The sequence below is a fragment of the Physella acuta genome, unplaced genomic scaffold (assembly GCF_028476545.2).
Source record: "Physella acuta isolate Inbredline_101_S28 unplaced genomic scaffold, ASM2847654v3 ptg000607l, whole genome shotgun sequence".
NCBI lineage: Eukaryota > Metazoa > Mollusca > Gastropoda > Physidae > Physella > Physella acuta.
The window spans coordinates 269,335-294,963 of NW_026732126.1; the positions used below are offsets into that span (position 1 = coordinate 269,335).

The 25,629-nt window shown below is 40.7% G+C and overlaps 1 protein-coding gene across 1 annotated transcript; it reads left to right on the forward strand.

Annotated features, from left to right (window-relative positions):
• Positions 1 to 25,583, forward strand: LOC131947810 (hillarin-like). Its single transcript, XM_059309143.1, has 11 exons — positions 1 to 355; positions 3,911 to 4,094; positions 7,864 to 7,977; positions 8,913 to 9,142; positions 10,871 to 11,050; positions 14,834 to 15,626; positions 17,541 to 17,660; positions 18,451 to 18,610; positions 23,011 to 23,120; positions 24,184 to 24,360; positions 25,371 to 25,583. Exons 2-11 carry the CDS (start codon positions 4,002 to 4,004, stop codon positions 25,581 to 25,583), a joined length of 2,190 nt encoding a protein of 729 aa, XP_059165126.1. The 5' UTR covers positions 1 to 355; positions 3,911 to 4,001.
• The last annotated feature ends 46 nt before the right edge of the window (positions 25,584 to 25,629 follow it).

Here is a 25,629-nt window from a genome sequence, read left to right on the forward strand (position 1 = left end):
TAAGGAAAGCCGGTTGCTAGGACGTGAGCGGAAGTTTAGAGTGGGTTAGGGCTGCTTTCACTATCTGTGGACTGCCGGATATACCTGGACTCGACTGTTGGATATTACATTCGTGGATTGGTGTGTTGGATTGTTGCTGTTGGATTGCTGTGTTGGATTGTTGTGTTGGATTGCTGTGTTGGATTTTTGTGTTGGATTGCTGTGTTGGATTGCTGGGTTGGATTTGCTGTGTTCGACTGTAGCACATTGACTACACTGACTCACGGATATACGTGTGAAGATTCAGGGAGTTCATACAAAATGTAATTGTTGAGTTCATGAAATCAACACAGGATTTACTGGTGTGAGCCTCAAGGTAAAAATAGTTTACAGAACTTTGTAGAGTATAAAAATTAACATGTTCTAGTATACCATGTACAATAAAAAAAAAGATAATTAGTATATTTAAGTTAAGTGATTTTAAGAATAAGCCCACACATATATGTCAAATGAACAGCAAACCTCAATTACTGTAACATACATCTGGTAAAATTCTAAACTAATTTTCTTTATGAAACACGAGGATGAAAAATAAAACTGTAAAATGCAATCATAATTTGCACACACATATGAAACACACATAACGACAGATGATTTGGCTAACAGATTAATCAACCTGACACACCCATTCGTTATTTAACGGGTTAAACCACACTACCTTGATAACTTGACACACTTGAGGGGTTAAACCCCTCCCAATCGCTAACTCGACACACCCATTCATAATCTGTGGCCACACTCTGCTAACTTGACACACCTATTTGACACTTGATTTGTTAGACCACACCCCCTTGTTTACTTGACACACTTCCTGGGTTAAACCACACCCCCTTGTTTACTTGACACACTAGATGGGTTGAACCACACCCCCTTTTTTACTTGATGGTTTAAACCACACCCCCTTGTTTACTTGACACACTTGATTTGTTAAACCACACCCCCTTTTTTACTTGACACACTTGATTTGTTAAACCACACCCCCTTTTTTACTCGACGGACTTGATGGGCTAAACGTCGTCCCATAGTTGAAATAAAACTTGGCAAAAAAAAAAGATTTGTAAAACCACAGTTGCCTCTTGAAAATAAAACTAATCATACATTTATTCAATAATTACATACACAACCAGAAGCAGATTTATAACTGTAATGATGAACAACTTGTTGGCTTATCATTACAGGCAGCATTTTGGTATAATTGCATGTAAACTACATGTACAGTTTTAATACATGTATAACTAAATATACAGCAGCGCAATCTCTGTCTAGAAACTTCTTATTTTTTGTTTGTTCTACTCATAAGGATGTGTATTAGTTTCAAACTTTCAAAAGCATTTTTTTAAGATAAAAGTTAAGTTGTATATTTACAAAGTTTAAATGTTTCATATTTATTTTAACAAAGTTCAATTTATATTTTATTTAGCAGTTTCGAATTTATATTTTTATTAGCAGTTTCAAAAAAAATATTACTAATTTAAATGTATAATTACAAAACTCGACACGATCACAGTTCTTTTTATGTAGCTAAACTATTTCCAATATAAAATTAGAGTTTCAAATCTTTTATTGACTGTTAAACAATTCGAAATTCTCGTGTTCTTCTATTTAGCTGATGTTTATCTCAGGATAGAAAATGTAGCCTGTACCATATCTCTCCCACCTACCCCAATCGTATCAAAGCCCTTCCCTGCGCTATATCAGCATCAAAGGACTTTGATCTGAATGTATTTTGTCCTTACATTCACTTCAATTAATCATTGAACACCCCTACGCCGGAGTAATCTATTAGCACTGTACTTGACAAACCTCTTAGATCATAAGCCTTTCATTGAGCTTTTTACTGCCCTCTTTAGCTTTCTCGTGCCATGAACGACAACTCGTGTCCGCCATGAAAAGACAACTCCTATGTACAACCACACGGGACAAATGTTTACCTGTAGGGACACCTGTAACCAGTCAACCCACGGCAACACGGGTCACGTCACGTGATTTTGTGTTACGGTCCAGGCGTTGACCAAGAACAATTTAAAACACCAGGAAATCGCCCCCCCCCTCCCTAAGAAGAATTAGTCTTTCATCTTTCATTCAATCTGCGACTGCGATAAGACACCTCAAGGAATTCATAAATTAACTTTTAAGCCTAAAGGTAGACTATATAAGGGGGAACATGCGAATCAAATCTTTTTCTAAAAAAATATTTCAAAAGGAGATTTTAAGTATTTTAAACTTATTGTGCTTTAGACTAAGTAGAAATAATCCCTTCTGATTTAGAACTCTGTTATAGATAAAGGCACTAACGTACATGTTAAAGACTTAGATAAGGGCAATATGAACCAGCTACTATGATAAAGGGCCCTTGTTAAAGCAACTAGCCTTGGTCCTGGTATTTGTTTACATTTGAACTTGATTGATCCAGTGTATATCAATGTTTGGCAGAGGGAAATGTGGACCATAATGTTTTGTAACAAACTACGTTTTTTTTGAGAAATTGATAAGGGAGAATGCAATTAAATTCTTTTTGCAAGTACGACAAGGAAAAAATTTCTCTCACAGCGATACATTGCTGCTTCAATTAGAGTCCCCCACTCTAATGTTTCACAACATCAGAGCTTGGTCAGTGGCGTATCACACGACATCAGAGCCTGGTCAGTGGCGTATCACACGACTTCAGAGCCTGGCCAGTGGCGTATCACACGACATCAGAGAATGGTCAGTGGCGTATCGGCCGCGAAACCAAGGTCCCAGGGCTCCCGAGTTTTATAAGTAAATAAATCAAGCTCTTGAAACATCGTAATTAAATACAGTTATTTATAAATTTAATTTCTATTTAATTAGATACCAATTGAATATTCTTGCATTTTATCATCCAAGATCCACCACAGTCCCAGATTTCAGCTCAATTTGACTATGGGAAGTGTATTAAATTAATATTTCAATACTTGCGGATTAACATACACAATTCAGTAATGTTGAAATAAAATTATCCATTTCGTATAAGCATTTTATTAGATAAAAAATCGGATTTTCTTGCATTGCCATTAAACAAGTTAATAAAAAGTCTAGTGACAATTTAAGCGCAATTTCCTTATGTTATCCATAACAATTTTTAATTTTTTTGTGACCGAACGAAAGGATATTTTTTTGCGCTAAAAACCTACACGATGCTCAGTTTAAATTTAAAATATCATCATAGGCCTACACGATGCTCAGTTTAAAAATTCTTAATTAATTTTTGTGACCGAACGAAAGGATATTTTTGAAAACTTTCTTCGGCAATATTGTTCTAAATTATGACAGGAATCGATTGGTAAATGTTTCAAGTCGCTAAGTGGTCTGGTTGCCGAGATATGGACCAAAAACTGCATTTGTTCGAGGTTGTTTGGCTTTTCCGGGAAATCCAGGAAGGAATTCCGGGAATTTTATTGTCCCACAATCATCCTTGGAACTTGCTTAACATAATTGCTTTTGGAACTAGTCCTCGATATTGCTTCGTTGAGGAGGAGATACGACTTAAAGCTGCGGACACACTTCCATACATCCATTCATACATCCAGAAATGACGAGTTAATAATCGCAATTGTCCGTATGGAAATTGCGCTAAAAATTACCGCTGTGCCAAATGTCAGCTCATTCGGCCATTAGAACTTGATTACATTTTTGAACTATAGTTATTCAGTTTTTAAAACACTTATTCCAAGCGTATTTGCAAAGTTGTCTAAAATAAACTTGTTAATAACCAAGTAGGTTATACACCGAAAACCAAAAATTATTTTAAAATGGAATGTTCTATAAGAAACTAAAATATTTTTTGAAAGAAAATTGCTTTAAAATTCTTAGACAATTTTAAATTTTTTAACATATTTTTTCGACCTAGATGTGCCGGATAAAGTATACTGCAGACACACTGGACACAAGCCCACCTCGTGTTCCGTTGACCATCCAGTGACCAAGCTCATTTAGACAACATGGGCTGCGGCAGCTCAAAGACGGATGGGGAGAAACCCGAGAAACATGACAAGCAAAGTGGAGCCAGGAACGATAACCCACCCATAGATTCAGTGAGTTAAAATGTATTTAGTATAAACTAGGACCGATCACCCACCCATGGACCCAGTGAGTTTAATAGTCTTTAAATAAAACGAGAACGATAACTCGTCCATAGATTCAGTGAGTTAAATAGTATTTATTATAAAATAACAATAATAACCCTCTTATTGTTACAGTGAGTAAATTAGTATTAAAATAAAATAAGAGTAATCACCCACATTCAACAACGGCGAATGGAGCATTTAGAATGTTTATTGTATTTAACTGCTAAAAAAAAACTGCTTCTGTTAGTGATCTTCCTGGTCCGTACATTTTTTTTTCAAAAAAAAAAAAAAAAAATAAAAAATAAAAAATAAAATGAAAATTCCGTCTATGTCAGGGGTCGGTGACCTGCGGCTCGAGAGCCGCATGCGGCTCCCTTTATGTCAGGATGCGGCTCGCAAATTTCATAATTATTATATTATTTTATTTTCATAACTTATAAACAAGTTAATTAAAAAAGTCTAGTGACATTTATGCGCAATTTCCTTATGTTATCTAAAAATAGCTCTGACGTATAATGCTGGGGTGCGCTCAAGCTAGAAGAACGATCGGTTTGTAGGTGTTTATGTAATTTTAAAATTTGTCACTGAACTAGAGGATATTTTTGAAAACTTTCTACGGCAATATTGTTCTAAATTATGGCAGGAATCGATTGGTACATGTTTCAAGTCGCTAAGTGGTCTGGTTGCCGAGATATGGGCCAAAAACTGAATTTTTTCGAGGTTTTTTGGCTTTTCCGGGAAATAAATGAAAGAAACCCGGAATTTTTATGGCCTATGCTCATTCTCGTAACTTGCTTAACATAATTGCTTTTGGAACTAGTCATCGATATTGCTTCGTTGAGGAGGAGATACGACTTAAAGCCCGGACACACATTCATCCATACATTCATTCATTCATCCATCCATTCCCAGAAATGACGAGTTAATAAACGCAATTCTCCAGAATGGAAATTGCGCTAAAAATATTATACTTTAACAACACAACAACTTTAAACAAGATAAAAACTCTAAGAATAGGTGGAGTAGATTGTATGCTGACAACATACAATGGTCAGCCCCGTGGCAGTGGTTCCATGCTTTCCACTACCGAAGTGCATATTTTATTTATTTTTTCGAATATTTTAAATTGTATTTGTTATTTTATCCAGAAGGCATTTTTGTATGTGTCAGTATGCATTAATTTGACATAGTTTTTTTAGTTATAAGCTTCTGAATTGGGTAGGGATAGTGCTATTTAATTAGATTATCCTAGCAGAGCTAGCTAAAATCATTTATTATGTTTTTGCGAAACATGTGTATGTTTTTATATGAATAAATATTATTTCACACTTAAACCAATTTATTTTAAATTTATTTACCTTATCCAAATCAAATATCATAATATTGAAAAAAAAATAACATATTTGTAAGTGGCTCTCTAAAAACTAGGAGATTTTGAAAATTGTAACTTTTGGCTCTCCCGCCCCATAAGGTAGCCGATCCCTGGTCTATATCATTAAAGACGCCTAACAATTTTGAATTATAGATACTCCCTTTCCACCTTCTACATGCGTCCACTTTCGACGAACCCCCCCCTTCATTTTGGACGTCCACAAAAATTTTGTAGACCTCTCAAAACATGCTGCAAAATGACTAATTCATTTACATGCAATATAGGGCTCTTCTGTAACATCTATTATTAGGCCTAATTAAAAATTGAAAGTTAAAAAGATGTCCAAAAGTCTACGGTGTGTTATTTTACTGCGTTTATGTGAATGTGCTTAGATTATCTGAAATTGTTCTTTAGCGATAGAATGATCGCGCACAGAAGCTGTATAACCTGCCTCTCAATTTTAAAGGCTTTTTACCCACTATTTTTTATAAGTCAGAGATTGCAGGCAGTGATACACATTTTTTTTTGAAGATGCTGTAGACCGAACTTTTTACTGTCATTTGTGGCTGACTAGCTATCAACGACTACATGGGTCAGGACTAATTAAAGTGACGTCATTATATTGCTTTTACTCAACTTTACGCTGCACGTGTTTCCATAACAAACCGCCTCTCCCCCTGTTTTGTGGTCGCGCTGATCGTTAGCCCTACACACCTGACCAAGCGAGCACAATCTACTCTTTCCGGGCTATCCAAAGAGACTCTGGACCGAATTTTCAACAGACGACTCGACAAACAAATCACATAAATATCGTACAATCCGAACAAAACACCACAACACTTTAGATACACATCACCGCCTTGGGTGTCTCACTACCACCCTCCCATTTTAGCTAACATGACCCCATTCTTATACCCCCATGCCCCCCACCTCGATTCGCATTGATTATTTGTTATCCATTTGTTTCAATATTGTTTTTTTTCCTTTTTTTTTCTCAATCTGTTGTACAGCCAGACATCATACAAACAACCATTGTGAAGACTCGAGTTACTATTTTATTTGGTTCCTATTAATTATCGCCTTTTTGTCCACAATGTACGCAATGAAAAAGATAAATACACAGACACTACGAACAAACATCAGAACACATCACCCCCCCCCGTTGTCTCACCCTACCCCTCCCATCCTGATGTTTTTTGCCCTCATGACCCCCACCTCCATACCCCCATGACCCCACCTCGCTTCGCTTCGATTATTCTTTGTAATTTGTTTAAAGCTTTTTTTTTTACACACAGCCTACAATAAAACATTGTAATAACACGATTTAGGGGTCATCCATAAGTGACGTCACGCTTTTTTGGACGATTTTTACCCCCCCCCCACCCTCCCCTCCGTCACACTTCGTCACAAGAAACCAGACCCCCCCCCCTAAAATGACGTCACACCTCAGCCTATAAACCACCCTCAAAATTGCAGTTGGATTTTTTTTTAAACATCGATATTTTTCAAAAATCTTGTCTAAAATTTGTCAAAATAGAGTATTTTAATCAATTTAATACAATTTATTAAAACTGTTTTCTAAAACGCAAAATAACGTCTAAAATTCGTTTTCTAACATTTCTTTTCTATAAAGCAAAAGTGTGATGTCGCACCTTCTGAACCCCCCCCCCCCCCCCCCGCCCTCATCACACATCGTCACAAAATTACCGACCCCCCCTCCCCCTACGAGTGTGACCTCATTTATGGACGAACCCTTACTACTATTTTATGTATTATTTATTATCTATTGCTCTGTACATAAAGGAAATAATGGCCTGGCCCAAACAGCCCATACATTTGATATGTGTAGAATTTTAAACTTATCTTCAGAATGGTTTTGTTACTGTTAATAACATGTGTAAGTTATTTAGATAGTAGAGTAGAAACCCGTTTTAATAACAAGCTTTTATGGTAAAATGCACTAATGAGGAGAAAATAAATGATTATAAAAAATATTATAATACTCTACTATTTAAATAATTAAAAAGAAAAGCGTGTTTGATTCTCCCATCAGATAAATGTCCCAGATATTGTTTCTCCTACAGATAACTATCCCAAATAATGTTTCTCCTACAGATAATTGTCCCAGATATTGATTCTCCCATCAGATAACTGTCCCAGATATCGTTTCTCCTACAGATAACTGGCTCAGATATTGTTTCCCCTACAGATAACTATCCCAGATATTGTTTCTCCCACAGATAACTGTCCCAGATATTGTTTCTCCTACAGATAACTATCCCAGATATTGTTTCTCCCACAGATAACTGTCCCAGATATTGTTTCTCCTACAGATAACTGTCCCAGATATTGTTTCTCCTACAGATAATAGTCCCAGATATTGACCCGAAGTACCCCGCGCCCACCCCCGCACCTAACTACAAAGATGACTTCTACAAGCCCTCAGACTACACGGCCATTGATGCTAGAGTCAAGCAGGTCAGTGTCCTTAACGCAGTGGCGTAGGCAAGGGGGGGATTAGAGGGGGTTATAACCCCTCCCATGGACCCCCCACCCCTATAAATAAAGCCAATGTATACTATATATATATATATATATATATATATATATATATATATATATATATATATATATATATATATATATATATATATATATGGAACATTTTTTTGAACCCCTCCAATGACCGATTCCTGTCTACGCCACTGCCTAAACGGAATCTGTTTAGTTAGCTTTATCAGATACTTTGTTTGTCATACGAGATTCTTTATTTATCAATATCCTTAACGGTTTGTCAATGTATTTCTCTTTCATTTAATGCATGTCTTCACATTTTTACCAAATAATTAGTTTACTTAAGCATTAAAACCCATCAATTAGATTATCCCCGTTTGTCTTCATCCTTTGTATGTCCATATCCATTAATTAGCTTACCCCTGTAGGTCTACATCCCTGAATTAGTTTACCCCTGTAGGTCTATATCCATTGATTAGCCTACACCTGTGGGTCTATATCTATTAATTATTTTACCCCTTGTGTCTATATACATTAATTAGCTTACTCCTGTGTGTCTATATCCATTAATTATTTTACCCCGGTGATTACACCCACCAATTAGCTTACCCCTGTGATTACACCCACCAATTAGTTTACCCCTGTGATTACACCCACCAATTAGCTTACCCCTGTGATTACACCCCCCAATTAGCTTACCCCTGTGATTACACCCACCAATTAGCTTACCCCTGTGATTACACCCACCAATTAGCTTACCCCTGTGATTACACCCACCAATTAGCTTACCCCTGTGATTACACCCACCAATTAGCTTACCCCTATAATTACACCCACCAATTAGCTTACCCCTGTGATTACACCCACCAATTATCTAACCCCTGTCCCTCCACTTCCAGCAACTTCCCAGCATGCGAGCGACGACCTACGACACCCTGATCAAGTCCATCTGCGCCAACTGTGTGACGGAGCTGCAGAAGCTGAGAGCCATCATGGTGTGGCTCTTCCATCAGGACATCCACGGCTCCTTCTACAGCGGGGTCAAGGACCCGTACACGCCCCGGGGCTACATGAAGCTCATCAAGACAAGCGACGGGTCGTACGAGGCGTTTTTCGCTCAACTCTGCCGGTACGTACACAATTAGCTATAGAATGTGTACGAGGCGTTCTTCGCTCAACTCTGTCGGTGTGTACAAAACTAGCTATAGAATGTGTACGAGGCGTTTTTCGCTCAACTCTGCCGGTGTGTACAAAACTAGCTATAGAATGTGTACGAGGCGTTTTTCGCTCAACTCTGCCGGTGTGTACAAAACTAGCTATAGAATGTGTACGAGGCAATGTTCGCTCAACTCTGCCGGTGTGTACAAAACTAGCTATAGAATGTGTACGAGGCAATGTTCGCTCAACTCTGCCGGTGTGTACAAAACTAGCTATAGAATGTGTACGAGGCGTTCTTCGCTCAACTCTGCCGGTCGGTTTAAGCTATATTTTCTTTTTTTTTTTTCTTTTTCGTTTATTTTTTTTTACAAGACTATAGCTGCTGCATTTAAAACAAAAACTAAAAGATCTGGTTTATGAATTAGATCATGATTTCATGTGCTCAAACTCATGACTGGAAACATTCTAAATAATTGTTTCTAGTGCTTTTAAGCGCAGTTAAATTGACAAGATAGTGATTTTCCTACATTTAATAACAACAATCGTGTTTTTTTCAATCACTTAAGTTACTAATCAGGATGGGAATCATCCACATAAAATGACGGTTAACATTTCTACTAGTAGTAGTGACTGACCAATACTGACTGTCCGCTTATGACTCACCATTAATAATTGATCATTAATGATTGTCCATTAAAATTAATTACTAGAGACTGGTCACCAATATTAACAAATGACCGCTTATATTAATGACCAATCACTAATGCAAAAAACAGAGAACTAATAGTTATCACTGACTACTGGCATTTATAACTGACCACTGACATCCATAACTGACCTCTGACATCAATAACTGACCGCTGACACCAATAACTGACCACTGACATCAATAACTGACCACCTGACATCAATAAATGACCACTGACATACATCAATAACTGACTACTGACATACATCAATAACTGACCACTGACATCAATAACTGACCACTGACATCAATAACTGACCACTGACATCAATAACTGACCACTGACATCAATAACTGACCACTGACATCAATAACTGACCACTGACATACATCAATAACTGACCACTGACATCAATAACTGACCACTGACATCAATAACTGACCACTGACATCAATAACTGACCACTGACATACATCAATAACTGACCACTGACATCAATAACTGACCACTGACATCAATAACTGACAACTGACATCAATAACTGACCACTGACATCAATAACTGACCACTGACATCAATAACTGACCACTGACATACATCAATAACTGACCACTGACATCAATAACTGACCACTGACATCAATAACTGACCACTGACATCAATAACTGACCACTGACATACATCAATAACTGACCACTGACATCAATAACTGACCACTGACATCAATAACTGACAACTGACATCAATAACTGACCACTGACATCAATAACTGACCACTGACATCAATAACTGTCCACTGACATACATCAATAACTGACCACTGACATCAATAACTGACCACTGACATCAATAACTGACCACTGACATCAATAACTGACCACTGACATACATCAATAACTGACCACTGACATCAATAACTGACCACTGACATCAATAACTGACACTGACATTAATAACTGACACTGACATCAATAACTGACCACTGACATAAATAACTGACATCTCCACAGAGCTGCTGGGATACCATGTAACGTCATCAGGGGCGTGGCCAAAGGGGACAAGTACAGGATCGGTCAACAAGATATGTCGGCTCTAGAGAGCGCCTGGAACGCCGTCTACGTGTCTGGTTCATGGAGGCTCGTACACCCGCTGTGGGCCATCTTTAAGGAGAAACAGACATACATTGATGGGTGGGTGTAGGGCTGTCTTAGTGCTGGGCCATCTTCAAGGAGAAACAGACGTACATTGATGGGTGGGTGTAGGTCTATCTTAGTGCTGGGCCATCTTCAAGGAGAAACAGACGTACATTGATGGGTGGGTGTAGGTCTGTCTGGTGGGGTGTGTGTAGGTCTGGTGGGGGGCATGTCTGTCTTAGTGCTGGGCCATCTTCAAGGAGAAACAGACATACATTGATGGGTGGGTGTAAGTCTGTCTGGTGGGGTGTGTGTAGGTCTGGTGGGGGGCATGTCTGTCTTAGTGCTGGGCCATCTTCAAGGAGAAACAGACATACATTGATGGGTGGGTGTAAGTCTGTCTGGTGGGCTGTGTGTAGGTCTGGTGGGGGGCATGTCTGTCTTAGTGCTGGGCCATCTTCAAGGAGAAACAGACATACATTGATGGGTGGGTGTAAGTCTGTCTGGTGGGGTGTGTGTAGGTCTGGTGGGGGGCATGTCTGTCTTAGTGCTGGGCCATCTTCAAGGAGAAACAGACATATATTGATGGGTGGGTGTAAGTCTGTCTGGTGGGGTGTGTGTAGGTCTGGTGGGGGGCATGTCTGTCTTAGTGCTGGGCCATCTTCAAGGAGAAACAGACATACATTGATGGGTGGGTGTAGGGCTGTCTGGTGGGGTGGGGGCATGTCTGTCTGGTGGGGTGGGTGTAGGTCTGGTGGGGTGGGGGCATGTCTGTCTGGTGGGGTGGGGGCATGTCTGTCTGGTGGGGTGGGGGCATGTCTGTCTGGTGGGGTGGGGGCATGTCTGTCTGGTGGGGTGGGGGCATGTCTGTCTGGTGGGGTGGGGGCATGTCTGTCTGGTGGGGTGGGGGCATGTCTGTCTGGTGGGGTGGGTGTAGGTCTGGTGGGGTGGGGGCATGTCTGTCTGGTGGGGTGGGGGCATGTCTGTCTGGTGGGGTGGGGGCATGTCTGTCTGGTGGGGTGGGGGCATGTCTGTCTGGTGGGGTGGGTGTAGGTCTGGTGGGGTGGGTGTAGGTCTGGTGGGGTGGGGGCATGTCTGTCTGGTGGGGTGGGTGTAGGTCTGGTGGGGTGGGTGTAGGTCTGGTGGGGTGGGGGCATGTCTGTCTGGTGGGGTGGGTGTAGGTCTGGTGGGGTGGGGGCATGTCTGTCTGGTGGGGTGGGGCATGTCTGTCTGGTGGGGTGGGGCATGTCTGTCTGGTGGGGTGGGTGTAGGTCTGGTGGGGTGGGGGCATGTCTGTCTGGTGGGGTGGGGGCATGTCTGTCTGGTGGAGTGGGTGTAGGTCTGGTGGGGTGGGGGCATGTCTGTCTGGTGGGGTGGGTGTAGGTCTGGTGGGGTGGGGGCATGTCTGTCTGGTGGGGTGGGTGTAGGTCTGGTGGAGTGGGTGTAGGTCTGGTGGGGTGGGTGTAGGTCTGGTGGGGTGGGGGCATGTCTGTCTGGTGGAGTGGGTGTAGGTCTGGTGGGGTGGGGGCATGTCTGTCTGGTGGGGTGGGTGTAGGTCTGGTGGAGTGGGTGTAGGTCTGGTGGGGTGGGTGTAGGTCTGGTGGGGTGGGTGTAGGTCTGGTGGGGTGGGGGCATGTCTGTCTGGTGGGGTGGGTGTAGGTCTGGTGGGGTGGGTGTAGGTCTGGTGGGGTGGGTGTAGGTCTGGTGGGGTGGGGGCATGTCTGTCTGGTGGGGTGGGTGTAGGTCTGGTGGAGTGGGTGTAGGTCTGGTGGGGTGGGGGCATGTCTGTCTGGTGGAGTGGGTGTAGGTCTGGTGGGGTGGGGGCATGTCTGTCTGGTGGGGTGGGTGTAGGTCTGGTGGAGTGGGTGTAGGTCTGGTGGGGTGGGTGTAGGTCTGGTGGGGTGGGTGTAGGTCTGGTGGGGTGGGGGCATGTCTGTCTGGTGGGGTGGGTGTAGGTCTGGTGGGGTGGGTGTAGGTCTGGTGGGGTGGGTGTAGGTCTGGTGGGGTGGGGGCATGTCTGTCTGGTGGGGTGGGTGTAGGTCTGGTGGGGTGGGGGCATGTCTGTCTGGTGGGGTGGGTGTAGGTCTGGTGGGGTGGGGGCATGTCGGTCTGGTGGGGTGGGTGTAGGTCTGGTGGGGTGGGGGCATGTCTGTCTGGTGGGGTGGGGGCATGTCTGTCTGGTGGAGTGGGTGTAGGTCTGGTGGGGTGGGGGCATGTCTGTCTGGTGGGGTGGGTGTAGGTCTGGTGGGGTGGGGGCATGTCGGTCTGGTGGGGTGGGTGTAGGTCTGGTGGAGTGGGTGTAGGTCTGGTGGGGTGGGTGTAGGTCTGGTGGGGTGGGTGTAGGTCTGGTGGGGTGGGGGCATGTCTGTCTGGTGGGGTGGGTGTAGGTCTGGTGGGGTGGGGGCATGTCTGTCTGGTGGGGTGGGTGTAGGTCTGGTGGGGTGGGGGCATGTCGGTCTGGTGGGGTGGGTGTAGGTCTGGTGGGGTGGGGGCATGTCTGTCTGGTGGGGTGGGGGCATGTCTGTCTGGTGGAGTGGGTGTAGGTCTGGTGGGGTGGGGGCATGTCTGTCTGGTGGGGTGGGTGTAGGTCTGGTGGGGTGGGGGCATGTCGGTCTGGTGGGGTGGGTGTAGGTCTGGTGGAGTGGGTGTAGGTCTGGTGGGGTGGGGGCATGTCTGTCTGGTGGGGTGGGTGTAGGTCTGGTGGGGTGGGGGCATGTCTGTCTGGTGGGGTGGGTGTAGGTCTGGTGGAGTGGGTGTAGGTCTGGTGGGGTGGGGGCATGTCTGTCTGGTGGGGTGGGGCATGTCTGTCTGGTGGGGTGGGTGTAGGTCTGGTGGAGTGGGTGTAGGTCTGGTGGGGTGGGGGCATGTCTGTCTGGTGGGGTGGGGCATGTCTGTCTGGTGGGGCGGGTGTAGGTCTGGTGGGGTGGGTGTAGGTCTGGTGGGGTGGGGCATGTCTGTCTGGTGGGGTGGGTGTAGGTCTGGTGGGGTGGGGGCATGTCTGTCTGGTGGGGTGGGGGCATGTCTGTCTTAGTGTTGGTGTGGGTATGTGTGTCTTAGTGCTAGGATGGGTATGTCTGTTTTATGGGTGGAGTAGGTGTATGTCTGTCTTAGTGTTGGGTTTGGTATTTCTGTCTTATGGGTTGGGTGTATGTCTGCCTGTTGGTGTGGGGATATATCTGACTTAGCTTTCTGGTGGGGACAATTCTGTCTTTGTACATTACAATATTAACATTTTACGTAAAGGTTACATGCTGAAAAAATCAAAGGGAAGATACTGGTTTTATTGTAGATGCTATGGGCAGACAGAGTTACCGTTCTGTTTTCAGCTCAGTTAGGCATATTACCAACCATTACAGGGCCACAAAAATCTTCCTCTTCTCCTGTCATTAACCCCAGTTACACATCACTTTCTTCACTCAGATAAACTTTTCATTGAGATAAAAAAAAACCTATTATAATGAAGATTTCTCCCAATAATTGGAGCAGTGAATATTCTCGCTGTACATATGATACAGTATAATGCTAAGGTTTAAATAAACTGCGTTTTTTATCATCAAATTTTCAGATCGTTAACATACAATTCTTGCAATTCTACTTATTTCATCTCTCTTTAGAATTTTCATTATCAAATTTTTTTTATCTTATATTAATTTTATACCTCAAATTCTGATATTAAGGACATTATCCCTGTGTATCTCGCAAAAAAGCAACTACACACTTCTAGATGTACATACCCGAAATCGTTGTAATAGATGCATATTAAACATCTCGTATTCTTGATTCGGTTGCTGGCAATCGTTGTAATAGATCTATATATAACATCTAATATTCTTGTTCCAGGAAACGGCCACCTGCCGGCACCAAACGCGCCTCCCTGTACGAGTTCTACTGGCTGATTGACGCCAACCGACTCATCTGTTTCTGCAAGCCTCACTCCGACCCCTGGCAGCTGCTCAAGGTCAGATGGGAGCACAAGAAGTTCGTCAAGAGCCCGCTCTTCACGGAGCACTACTTCACCTCGGGGCTCATGCTGCCCAAAAAATACAACGCCATCATCTACAGCGACAACGGCGTCTGCATCATCGACTTCGATCATCACCAGTACGAGGAGATTGACCTTGACGCCACGGTGACCTTCAAGGACGCCGAGTCGGAAGAAGACATGCCGCAGCACGTCCAGATGAAGGACTACACTTTGGTCTCTCGCTCCTCAAACCGGAAGTCGGTGGTCATCCGGTTTCCGGTTAGAGGAAAATACGAGGTGGATGTTTTCGGAGGTTCGGATCCGAGTGAACCGAAGTTAGTGAAGTTTATTTTACAGTGTGACGATCTAGGCAGAGACCCCCAGCCCTTCCCCATCCACCCCACGGGGGGTTTAGGGCTGCAGCCGGTGGCCAGTCAGTTCGGAATCTCTGACCCCATCCCAGACTCTGGCATCGTGCTGGTCAAGCCGGCCCAGCAGAAACATTTCTCCTTCACGTGCACCCAGCCCCTAGAGGTGCAGGCCACCATGTCCCACACCAAGATTCCGTCGGAGGATTTCGAAGATTTTATTTCCACCAAAACCACGTCTGATGAGGTCCACGTGACAGTCGCAGTACCGGATGAGACACACCTGGAGTACGGCTTGCAGGTCAGTTGCTTCATAGGTCATTAGGTCTTTTGAAAGGTCTCGGATGACTACACATTATCCTGTTTTTGTTAATTACTGAAGAAATCCCCATTTTTAGATGGATCGATATTGTGTGCTTACGATCGAGAGCTTACACTACTGACAGTTCGTAGACACCATGATGTTTTGATAAGGCTAAGCCTATTTATAAATACAGGAACGACTTAGATTGCATTTTATTTCAGTCAAAGGTTAATTTATGGCGGAAGATTATAATACTATTTATTTAACTGGGAAATCTATCTGTACTTTTTAACATTTTTCATGCTATTCATTTAGCTTTAAGGATATCGTAAAATTTATAATGGGATCCCTACATTTTACAATGGGACCCTAAAGTTTATAATGGGATCCTTAAGCTTAGAATGGGACTCTAAAGCTTAGAATGGGACGCTAAAGCTTAGCATTGGACACCTAAAGTTTAAATTAAATTATCGCTTTTTTGACACAACAGTTTAAAGCCTGTATTTTGTTTAACAGACTAATGTTATTAGTAGGTTTTACACAGGAAACATTTGCAGATTTTCCTGGCTCTAAGTTTGTCAGTTATCTAACATTGAAAGGAAACTAATGTAACAACATTAGTAATATAAACGACATGAAATAGATGTCACATCTACAAATAATAAAAGCTACCACCTGGATAACACAGTAATCAATTGTAAGACTAAACCCATCAACTTGTCCACTTATCATTTCTCTATTGACCTTCTTAAAGTTGATACCTAATTGATAATTCATAATTATTAAAAGATGCTAAAACAAAGCTAAGTAGGCTTATATTTTAATTTTAATTTCTTGAGTAAAATTAGTTTGAACATTTATGCTTTTCTGTGATGACTTAAAACGGTGAATGTTGTAATCCGATCGACTGCCACACCGCTACGCTCCCTAATCAACTTACATTGTTATAAGTCAGTTGCATGTTCCCGTGTTATATTTGCCCCAAAATTAACAACTGTCAGAAGTTAGCCTGGCTAAGTTAGTTGCACATGTTGCCTAGTTATATTTGCCCCACAATTAACCATTGATGTAAGCTATCTGGCTAAGTTAGTTGCATGTTCCCGTGTTAAATTAGCCCCACAATTAACCATTGTTGTAAGTTAGCTCGCTAAATGAGTTGCATATAACCGCTATATTTTCCCTAAATTAACACTTGTAAGCTAGCTACCTAATTGAGTTGCACATGTTCCCTTGTTATATTTCTCCCACATTTAACCACTGTCGTAAGTTAGCCAGGCTAAGTGAGTTGCACATGTTCCCGTGTTAGATTTCCCCCACATTTAACCACTGTAGTAAGTTAGCCAGGCTAAGTGAGTTGCATGTTCCCGTGTTATATTTCCCCCACATTTAACCACTGTCGTAAGTTAGCCAGGCTAAGTGAGTTGCACATGTTCCCTAGTTATATTTCCCCCACATTTAACCACTGTCGTAAGTTAGCCAGGCTAAGTGAGTTGCACCAGTTCCCTAGTTATATTTCCCCCACATTTAACCACTGTCGTAAGTTAGCCAGGCTAAGTGAGTTGCATGTTCCCGTGTTATATTTCCCCCACATTTAACCACTGTCGTAAGTTAGCCAGGCTAAGTGAGTTGCACATGTTCCCTAGTTATATTTCCCCCACATTTAACCACTTTCGTAAGGTAGCCTGGCTAAGTGAGTTGCATGTTCCTGTGTTATATTTACCCCACAACTAACCACTGTCGTAAGTTAGCCAGGCTATGTTAGTTGCATGTTCCCGAGTTATATTAGCCCCACCATTAACCACTGTCGTAAGTTAGCCAGGCTATGTTAGTTGCATGTTCCCGTGTTATATTTACCCCACATTTAACCACTGTCGTAAGTTAGCCTGGCTAAGCCAGTTACACATGTTCCAGATCTCTGTGCGGCCCGCCAACGCCTCCCGTCTGTTCACTGTTGTGGCCTACTACCTGCTAGTGGATGAGAACTGGAGGAGGAAGACAGCGGTCATCCAGCCACGTCCTGGGGTCAATAAGGTCAGTCAATAACTTAAGTCGTGGATATACTGGATATATTAAACCTAAGTCGTGGATATACTGGATACTTTAAAGCAAGTCGTATGTATGATAGCTGGCCATTTCTTTTTACAAAAATGAGCATTATAGAACAAATATAATGGACGATGTTATCACGAATAAGGAAAGTTGTATAAGAACTATAAGGACAAATATTTGTACAGCATGAAAACTTATTTTATGATTAACGAGACAAATAAAGCGGGAGTGATCTCCCCTAAACTTTCTCGAATATTCTAGGCAGAGAATTAGATCTTTTACTTACATGTGAAATTTCATTTATCTCTCAGAAACAGTACTCAAGTTTTAGGCTTTTAAAAAAAATGGAAAGTAGAATAAGTTCCACTTCCGGTTACCGGAAATCGCTGAACAGTTGATACAGAACTAGCCTACACATTTGATATAATACTTGTATATGAAATTTTGTCAACCTAGCTGTAATAGTACTCAAGTTATCGTGTTTTCAGACACAAACACACACATACACACAGACATACAGACAGAATTGCAAAGCCCAGTTTTTCCATCTCGATAACGCTAGAACGCTGAAATTTTGATAAATCTGCATTTTTAATTTTTGCCCGATTAAAATAAGTCCCCTATACTCCGTATATGATGAAGTACTGAGGTGTAAAATGATGAACACTGACAAAATTTCTTCAATTTTTGTGTACGATTACAATACTTCCTATATAGCCTACTCTTTATACGAGAAAGTAAAAAAAGCGAATTGAAACATGTTTGTTTACAGAACGAGGAAGACAGGATCAGGAAGGCGCTGGTGTCCGCCACACAGAAGAACGACATCGACAAACTGGAGATGGCGATAGAAGAGTTTGAGAAGAACGGTTTGCCGGACAACGGGGATCTGACCAGGGCAAGGCACAAGCTGTATCAGCTGCACTTACAGCGTGAGTTTAACGTTGACACGATGTTTAACTGGACACATTGACGTATTGTTTAACTGGACACATTGACATAATGCTTAACTGGACACACTGACAAAGTGTTAACTGGACACATTGACGTAATGTTTAACTGGACACACTGACACAGTGTTAACTGGACACACTGACGTATTGTTTAACTGGATACATTGACGTAATGTTTTAATGGACACATTGACACGATGTTTCACTGGACACATTAGCACACTGTTTAACTGGACACATCGACATCTTGTTTAACTGGACACATTGACGTATTGCTTAACTGGACATATTGACACGATGTTTCACTCGACACATTGACATGTTTAACTGGACACATTGACACAATGTTTCACTGGACGCTTTGACATAATGTTTTAATGGATACATTGACGTAATGTTTTAATGGACACATTGACGTAATGTTTTAATGGACACATTGACGTAATGTTTAACTGGACACATTGACACAATGTTTAGTCTTAGCTGACCACCTTAATACAATGTCTTGTCAAAGTTGTCATCAAATAATCCACAATTACACAAAGCTGTCCTCAATATTTAGGGGCCACAAATCCTATATTTGTTCGAGATAGTGAAAATGCAACCTCACCTCCCTAATATCGGAAGGTCGGGGCGCTTTTTACCAGCCACTTTGTCTTTATTTTTTTTATGTCACATAATTGATGTAGAAAACGATTAAATAAGTTCGTAATTTAAATTTCGAACATTTCAAACGGTTATCTAATTGTAATGTAACTTGTAAGTCTCGTTTTCTCTGACTTTGAATTAGAAATCTGTCCTGGTGTATATAGTTTTGTAATGACGGGGTGTTCAAAGTATTATACTTTTTTGGTACGTTTTGATGAATCGTTTAGATTTGGGAGTAACGGCGGAAGGCTGTTGCTAATATGGTTTCATGGGTATAAAGTATCGAAGTGTTAAAGTGTCATAATTTTTATTCGGCTGTTTTGTAGTTGAAGATCTAGTGGAATCGGATTGGTAATAGAGAAAGGAGAATGCAGGTGATGAAGTATCGTAGTTCTGTTAAAGTGTAGTAAAAGGTCCAGTGTAATCGTTGTTGATCGTTGTAGAGCTTGGTGAAGTTAAGCGAGTTGGTGTTGTGGTTCTGGAGCATCGAGTCGAGTTATGTTTAGTTATCGAAGTTTGATATGTGTTGTGAATGTAGTAGAGTGTAGCGGGTAGTCAAGTTTATCGTAGGTTAGATGATTTCAATTCAGTACGGAACACACTACAAAGAAAGGTAGGCGTTTTCTAGTTGAAAAATCTTTAGTTTTTTAGGAATATATATCACCACTCTTAAAGTATTAATATTTAATATTAAATAAAACGGAATTTTATAACTAGCCGCAAACTTTGTGTTTTCAAAATAAGTTTAAAAAAATATTTAATCAATAATTCTAGAAATGTGAAACAGATTTCTACCCGTGTTTGATTTTTTTGAAAGGCGTCCCTTCAAAGGGGTCCAAAATTAGCACTATATCTTTATTGACGGTGATGTACAATCAAATGTATATCATCAAAATAAATTAGAAGAATATTATAATAAAGCTACCGTTTTTAAACTTTCAAGCAAAACCTACATTATTTAATAAGTAGATTATATTATATGCACACGCTACATAGCTAATACTTAAGAAATTGTTATAACGTAATGAAATCTAGAGCGTTTTATTATGTTTTTCAAACATGTCTTAGTTATACTTGGTTAATTTAGCTATTCTTGTGAAAGTTATTTCCCTTGAACAAAATGTTGGTATTTGGATTTTCAAATGGGAGGTAATTCGTTGCTTAACTTATCATTCATTTCAAATTCCTGCACCTTAGATTGGCCGCTTACATATAAATACAACTTTAAGTAATTATTTGCTATTGTAAAAATTATATAGAGCAGAAGTTCTTAACAAAATAGTTTGGTAGGTTTTTTTTTAACATTATCAAATTGAAAAACAAATACATAAGTAGTCGTTGTAGATTGCAATACTTGATGTTAGTAAAACATACAGTCATAGTCGTAAATTAAACATCTAATTAATTGTCTTTTCATATGTTTCACCCTCTCCTAAAGGATTCATATACAACAATTTTAGGCTGGAATCTATAACATTTATAACCTTTTATTTTTCAAAAACAAAAATCGTTACATAAGCACACAATATAGACATTTTACAATTATAACTAAAGACAGTCAAGCTTAAAACAGGTAAGGTCCGTTTTTAGAACTCACCTTGGGAGGACTGCAGAGAGCCCAAAACTACAAGAACTTTTTTTTTTAGTATTTTTTTTCCAGACTTTTTTTTTCCAGGAGGGGGGGGGGGGGGGAGTACTTAAAATTTTCTATGGAGGGGGGGGGGGGGCTATGTCGTAAAGGACAAAGTAGATTCTTGGACTTAGCAACAATTTCAATAAAATGTGCTTACGCTTGCAAACTGGAATTGAAGGAATTAGTATAAACTTTTAAGACGAATGAGGCAAGTAAAATATGATTTTGATGTCTACTTATAACGTGTATGCAATTGATAATAGATTAATATGTCACCAGTGGCGGAACTAGAAAAAATGGGCCACCCCGCAAAAAATTTTTTTGGCCCCCCCCATATATGTATATATATATATATATATATATATATATATATATATATATATATATATATATATATATATATATATATATATATATAAACACACAATACTAACATAGGATACTCATTTCTGGCCTGATCGGGTTTTGAAAAGAAAAATTCAATTAAATCTAATCACAGCATGTCATGTGTATGAGTGCATTGGTCTGTTTTGAAAAATCTGTTTTCATTTATGTTTGCCTTAATACGTCTAATCGTTAAGTCGGTCAAAAGTATATAAATCATGAACCTTTGTATAAGTAATGGTGTCTCGTGTTATGTTTATTTTTATGTTGTTTTTTTGTATTTATATTATTAATTTTAACTACATTTCATTTTTATGCTATACCATTCTTTATTACTTTTTAAAAAAAAAATAATAATTAAGATAAGTAATTGCTGTTTAATTTGATTATTACAAATCTATTAAAAGAAGCTTATGTGCAGCCCTATTTGATTACTTGAAAAAGGGAAATAATTTATGGAAGTGGTTTGAACGTTTTCCTATCTTTCACACTACAGCTTATGTGTATATTTAAAAAAAAAATGTTTACGCAACAGCATGTCTTAGCTACTATATAACATCACTACTGTATTAGATCTGTTATCTGTTTGTTATTTACAAAACCACTATCAATGTGCCAGTGACGAAACTAATATATATATATATATATATATATATATATATATATATATATATATATATATATATATATATATATATATATAACACGCTGTCATTCGTGTATATATTTGAGACGTTTGCCTTGGTTTCTAGAACAGTGGTTATTAAACGTAAACAATGTCGACACTTTGTTTTTTTTTTGGATATTAGTTGTTGGAGCGCTAGTTTGTCAACACTACCACCGATACAAGCCAGCTTAGTTTTGAGGCGCTATCTATTTGCTTCTTGTAAGGCTAAGAGCGGGAGGGGAGGTCTGAGAAAAGAACTTAAAAGGGACAACAAAGCACCGATGTGATTTTATCCATCAGCACCAAATTTGGGATGGTCTCAAAAAGCCGTCTTAATATCTAGCGGCCTCTCGCGCATTTTGATGTTTTTTTCAAAATAATTTTGCTGACAAAACGCAGCTACAGTATTCTTTTTTTCAAAACAACCATCAGGTCAATAATGCAAGAAAATTAATTTCAGCTATTAAAAAAAGGATTATGGGCGGCTGTGGGCCCCTAAACGGCGTGGGCCCCCCCGCATTGCGGGGTCTGGCGGCACTGTAGTTCCGCCCCTGTATGTCACTATTAATTAATTGTTTTCTTATACATATGTTTTAGTAATTAATTTTGTGTGAAAGGGGGCGTTTTGATGAGTTTTGCCTAGGGCGCTAAATAACCTGGCGCCGGCGCAACCAAAAGCAACACAAACCAGTAGCGTAGCGAGGTGGGAGGGACGACATATGTACCCGGGCGCCGACCTTAGGGGGCGCCAAAATGGGTTGGAAAAATAAATTGAAAGGTTGAGGGGGGTGCAAATCGAAAGTTTGAGAGGGGGGGGGGGGTGCAAATCGAAAGTTTGAGGGGGGGGGGGTGCAAATCGAAAATCTTGAATCTTGAATGGGGGGGGGGGGAGCAAATCGAAAAGTTTGTCCCCGGGCGCCGGGAAGGGTCGCTACGCCTCTGACACAAACTCAAGCAAAAATATTTCTGTTGTGTTGATGTAGCTGTTGACCCCGAGATAAATAAGACTTTGCATGTTATGTTGATCAACTTGTATTTTGTGAACAGGTCTAAGAAAGACAACTCTGGAGAGAAAGCTGGACGACCTAGACAATGCTATAGAGTCGGCAAAGAGATCCCATGTTGCTATAGATTTGAGTAACACTAAAGAAATGGACGTGAGTTTATGCTCGGAGATTTTAGCTGTTGGTTTTTAAACTTCTTACTGTACTGTAAATTAATTTTGTTAAAACATTTATAAAAGCAGTAATATTTTCTTTACCTTCAAAATATATTTTTTTAAGAAAATAAAATGGTTTGACTAGTGAAGTTTGACCTGGCAACCTATTCATGTATATCCAACCTGCGTGATTCTATGACTTTCCCTGACAACCACTCAACAACCTGTATAACACGATAAACTGTCCATTAACAACCTGCCTACAACCTGTGTGACACGATGGTATTTGTTGACAACCTGTTTGACACACTGACCTGACAACCTGCATAAAACACTGACTGTGTCACTGACTTACCCTTATAACTTGGAGGACACACCGACTTATCTGACAACCTGTATCACCGACTTACCTGACAACCCGTGTAACACACTGACTTACCTGACAAGCGGTATAAGAAACTGACTTACCTGACAACCTGTATCACTGACTTACCTGACAAGCGGTGTAACACACTGAATTACCTGGCAACCTGTATCACTGACTTACCTGACAAGCGGTGTAACACACTGAATTACCTGGCAACCTGTATCACTGACTTACCTGACAAGCGGTGTAACACACTGACTTACCTGACAACCTGTATCACTGACTTACCTGACAACCTGTATCACTGACTTACCTGACAGCTTGTATAACAAACTGACTTACCTGACAACCTGTATCACTGACTTACCTGACAACTTGTATCACTGACTTACCTGACAAGCGGTGTAACACACTGACTTACCTGACAACCTGTATCACTGACTTCCCTGACAACCTGTATCACAGACTTACCTGACAACCTGTATCACCGACTTACCTGCAACCTGTATCACTGACTTCCCTGACAACCTGTATCACAGACTTACCTGACAACCTGTATCACCGACTTACCTGACAACCTGTATCACTGACTTACCTGACAACCTGTATCACCGACTTACCTGACAACCCTTGTAACACACTGACTTACCTGACAACCTGTATCACTGACTTACCTGACAACCTGTCTGTGCAGGAAGCTATAACAACGAGACAACAGCTGCGTCGACTCCGCCTGTATATGCACAAGGTGCTAGCACTCAACAAGGCTACCATCTCGGAGATCCACAGCTACCAGAGGCCACGCCCACTTGTCCACACCGTGATGAAAGCTACCTTCAGGATGCTGGGAGAACCCAACTCTAAGATACAGGTAGCCTAAACACAAAGATACAGGTAGCCTAAACACAAAGATACAGGTAGCCTAACACAAAGATACAGGTAGCATAAACACAAAGATACAGGTAGCCTAAACACAAAGATACAGGTAACATGCATACAGGTAGCCTAAATACAAAGATACAGGTAACAAACATACAGGTAGCCTAAATACAAAGATACAGGTAACAAACATACAGGTAGCCTAAATACAAAGATACAGATAACATAAACACAAAGATACAGGTAGCCTAAACACAAAGATACAGGTAAGAAACATACAGGTAGCCTAAATACAAAGATACAGGTAACCTAAACACAAAGATACAGGTAGCCTAAACACAAAGATACAGGTAACAAACATACAGGTAGCCTAAATACAAAGATACAGGTAACCTAAACACAAAGATACGGGTAGCCTTAACACAAAGATACAGATAGCCTAAACACAAAGATACAGATAGCCTAAACACAAAGATAAAGGTTGCTATTTTTAGAAGCATACAGATAAAAGCATACCTGTAACTTAAACACAAAGGTTCAGGTATCGAAAATACAAGGACACCAATAGATAAAGCACAGACACAAATGTCATTTCACAAGCATTATTTAGCACAGATCACATCACACATTTGTTATCGCACACCCACCTTGCACATGTCATTTCACGCTAGTGTTTATCACACATGTCATATCACGCATGATACCTCGCATGTCATATCACCCTTAGCATATTACTCATGTCATATCACACATGTAATATAACGCATGTTATACTTCATATGTCACATCGCACATGTCATATCACACAAGTCATATTACATGTCACATCACACACATCCCATCACACATGTGCTGTCTCCCAGGACTGGAGCTATATCCAGAACTCATATGACACATATCATGTGACATATGTCATATCACACATGTCATATGACACATGACACATGTCACATGACACATGTCATATCACACACATCATCTAATGCATGTCCTGTCTCCCAGGACTGGAGCTACATCCAGAACTCCATGAGGACTTTAGGACGGAACAGCATGATTGCCAGGATGCGGAGGACTGACGTGGTCAATCTCAAGAAAGGTCAGGTCACTGACGCCGAGCGATACCTGGGCCAGACCAACAAACACTTGGTCAGGCTGACCAGTGCAGGGGCGGGCACGTTCTACGTATGGGTGAGTACAGTCATCAGCTCTATTTAGTACGTCAGCTCATGGTTTCATAAAATGGCGTTTTCTTGATAATTCA

Bases quoted from the DNA above. Each gene is read 5' to 3' on its own strand.
- LOC131947810 (XM_059309143.1), top strand. From the start codon at position 4,002: ATGGGCTGCGGCAGCTCAAAGACGGATGGGGAGAAACCCGAGAAACAT. The intron at 15,627-17,540 runs GTCAGTTGCTTC...CACATGTTCCAG, and splicing joins ACCTGGAGTACGGCTTGCAG to ATCTCTGTGCGGCCCGCCAA. The intron at 18,611-23,010 runs GTGAGTTTAACG...TTTTGTGAACAG, and splicing joins GTATCAGCTGCACTTACAGC to GTCTAAGAAAGACAACTCTG.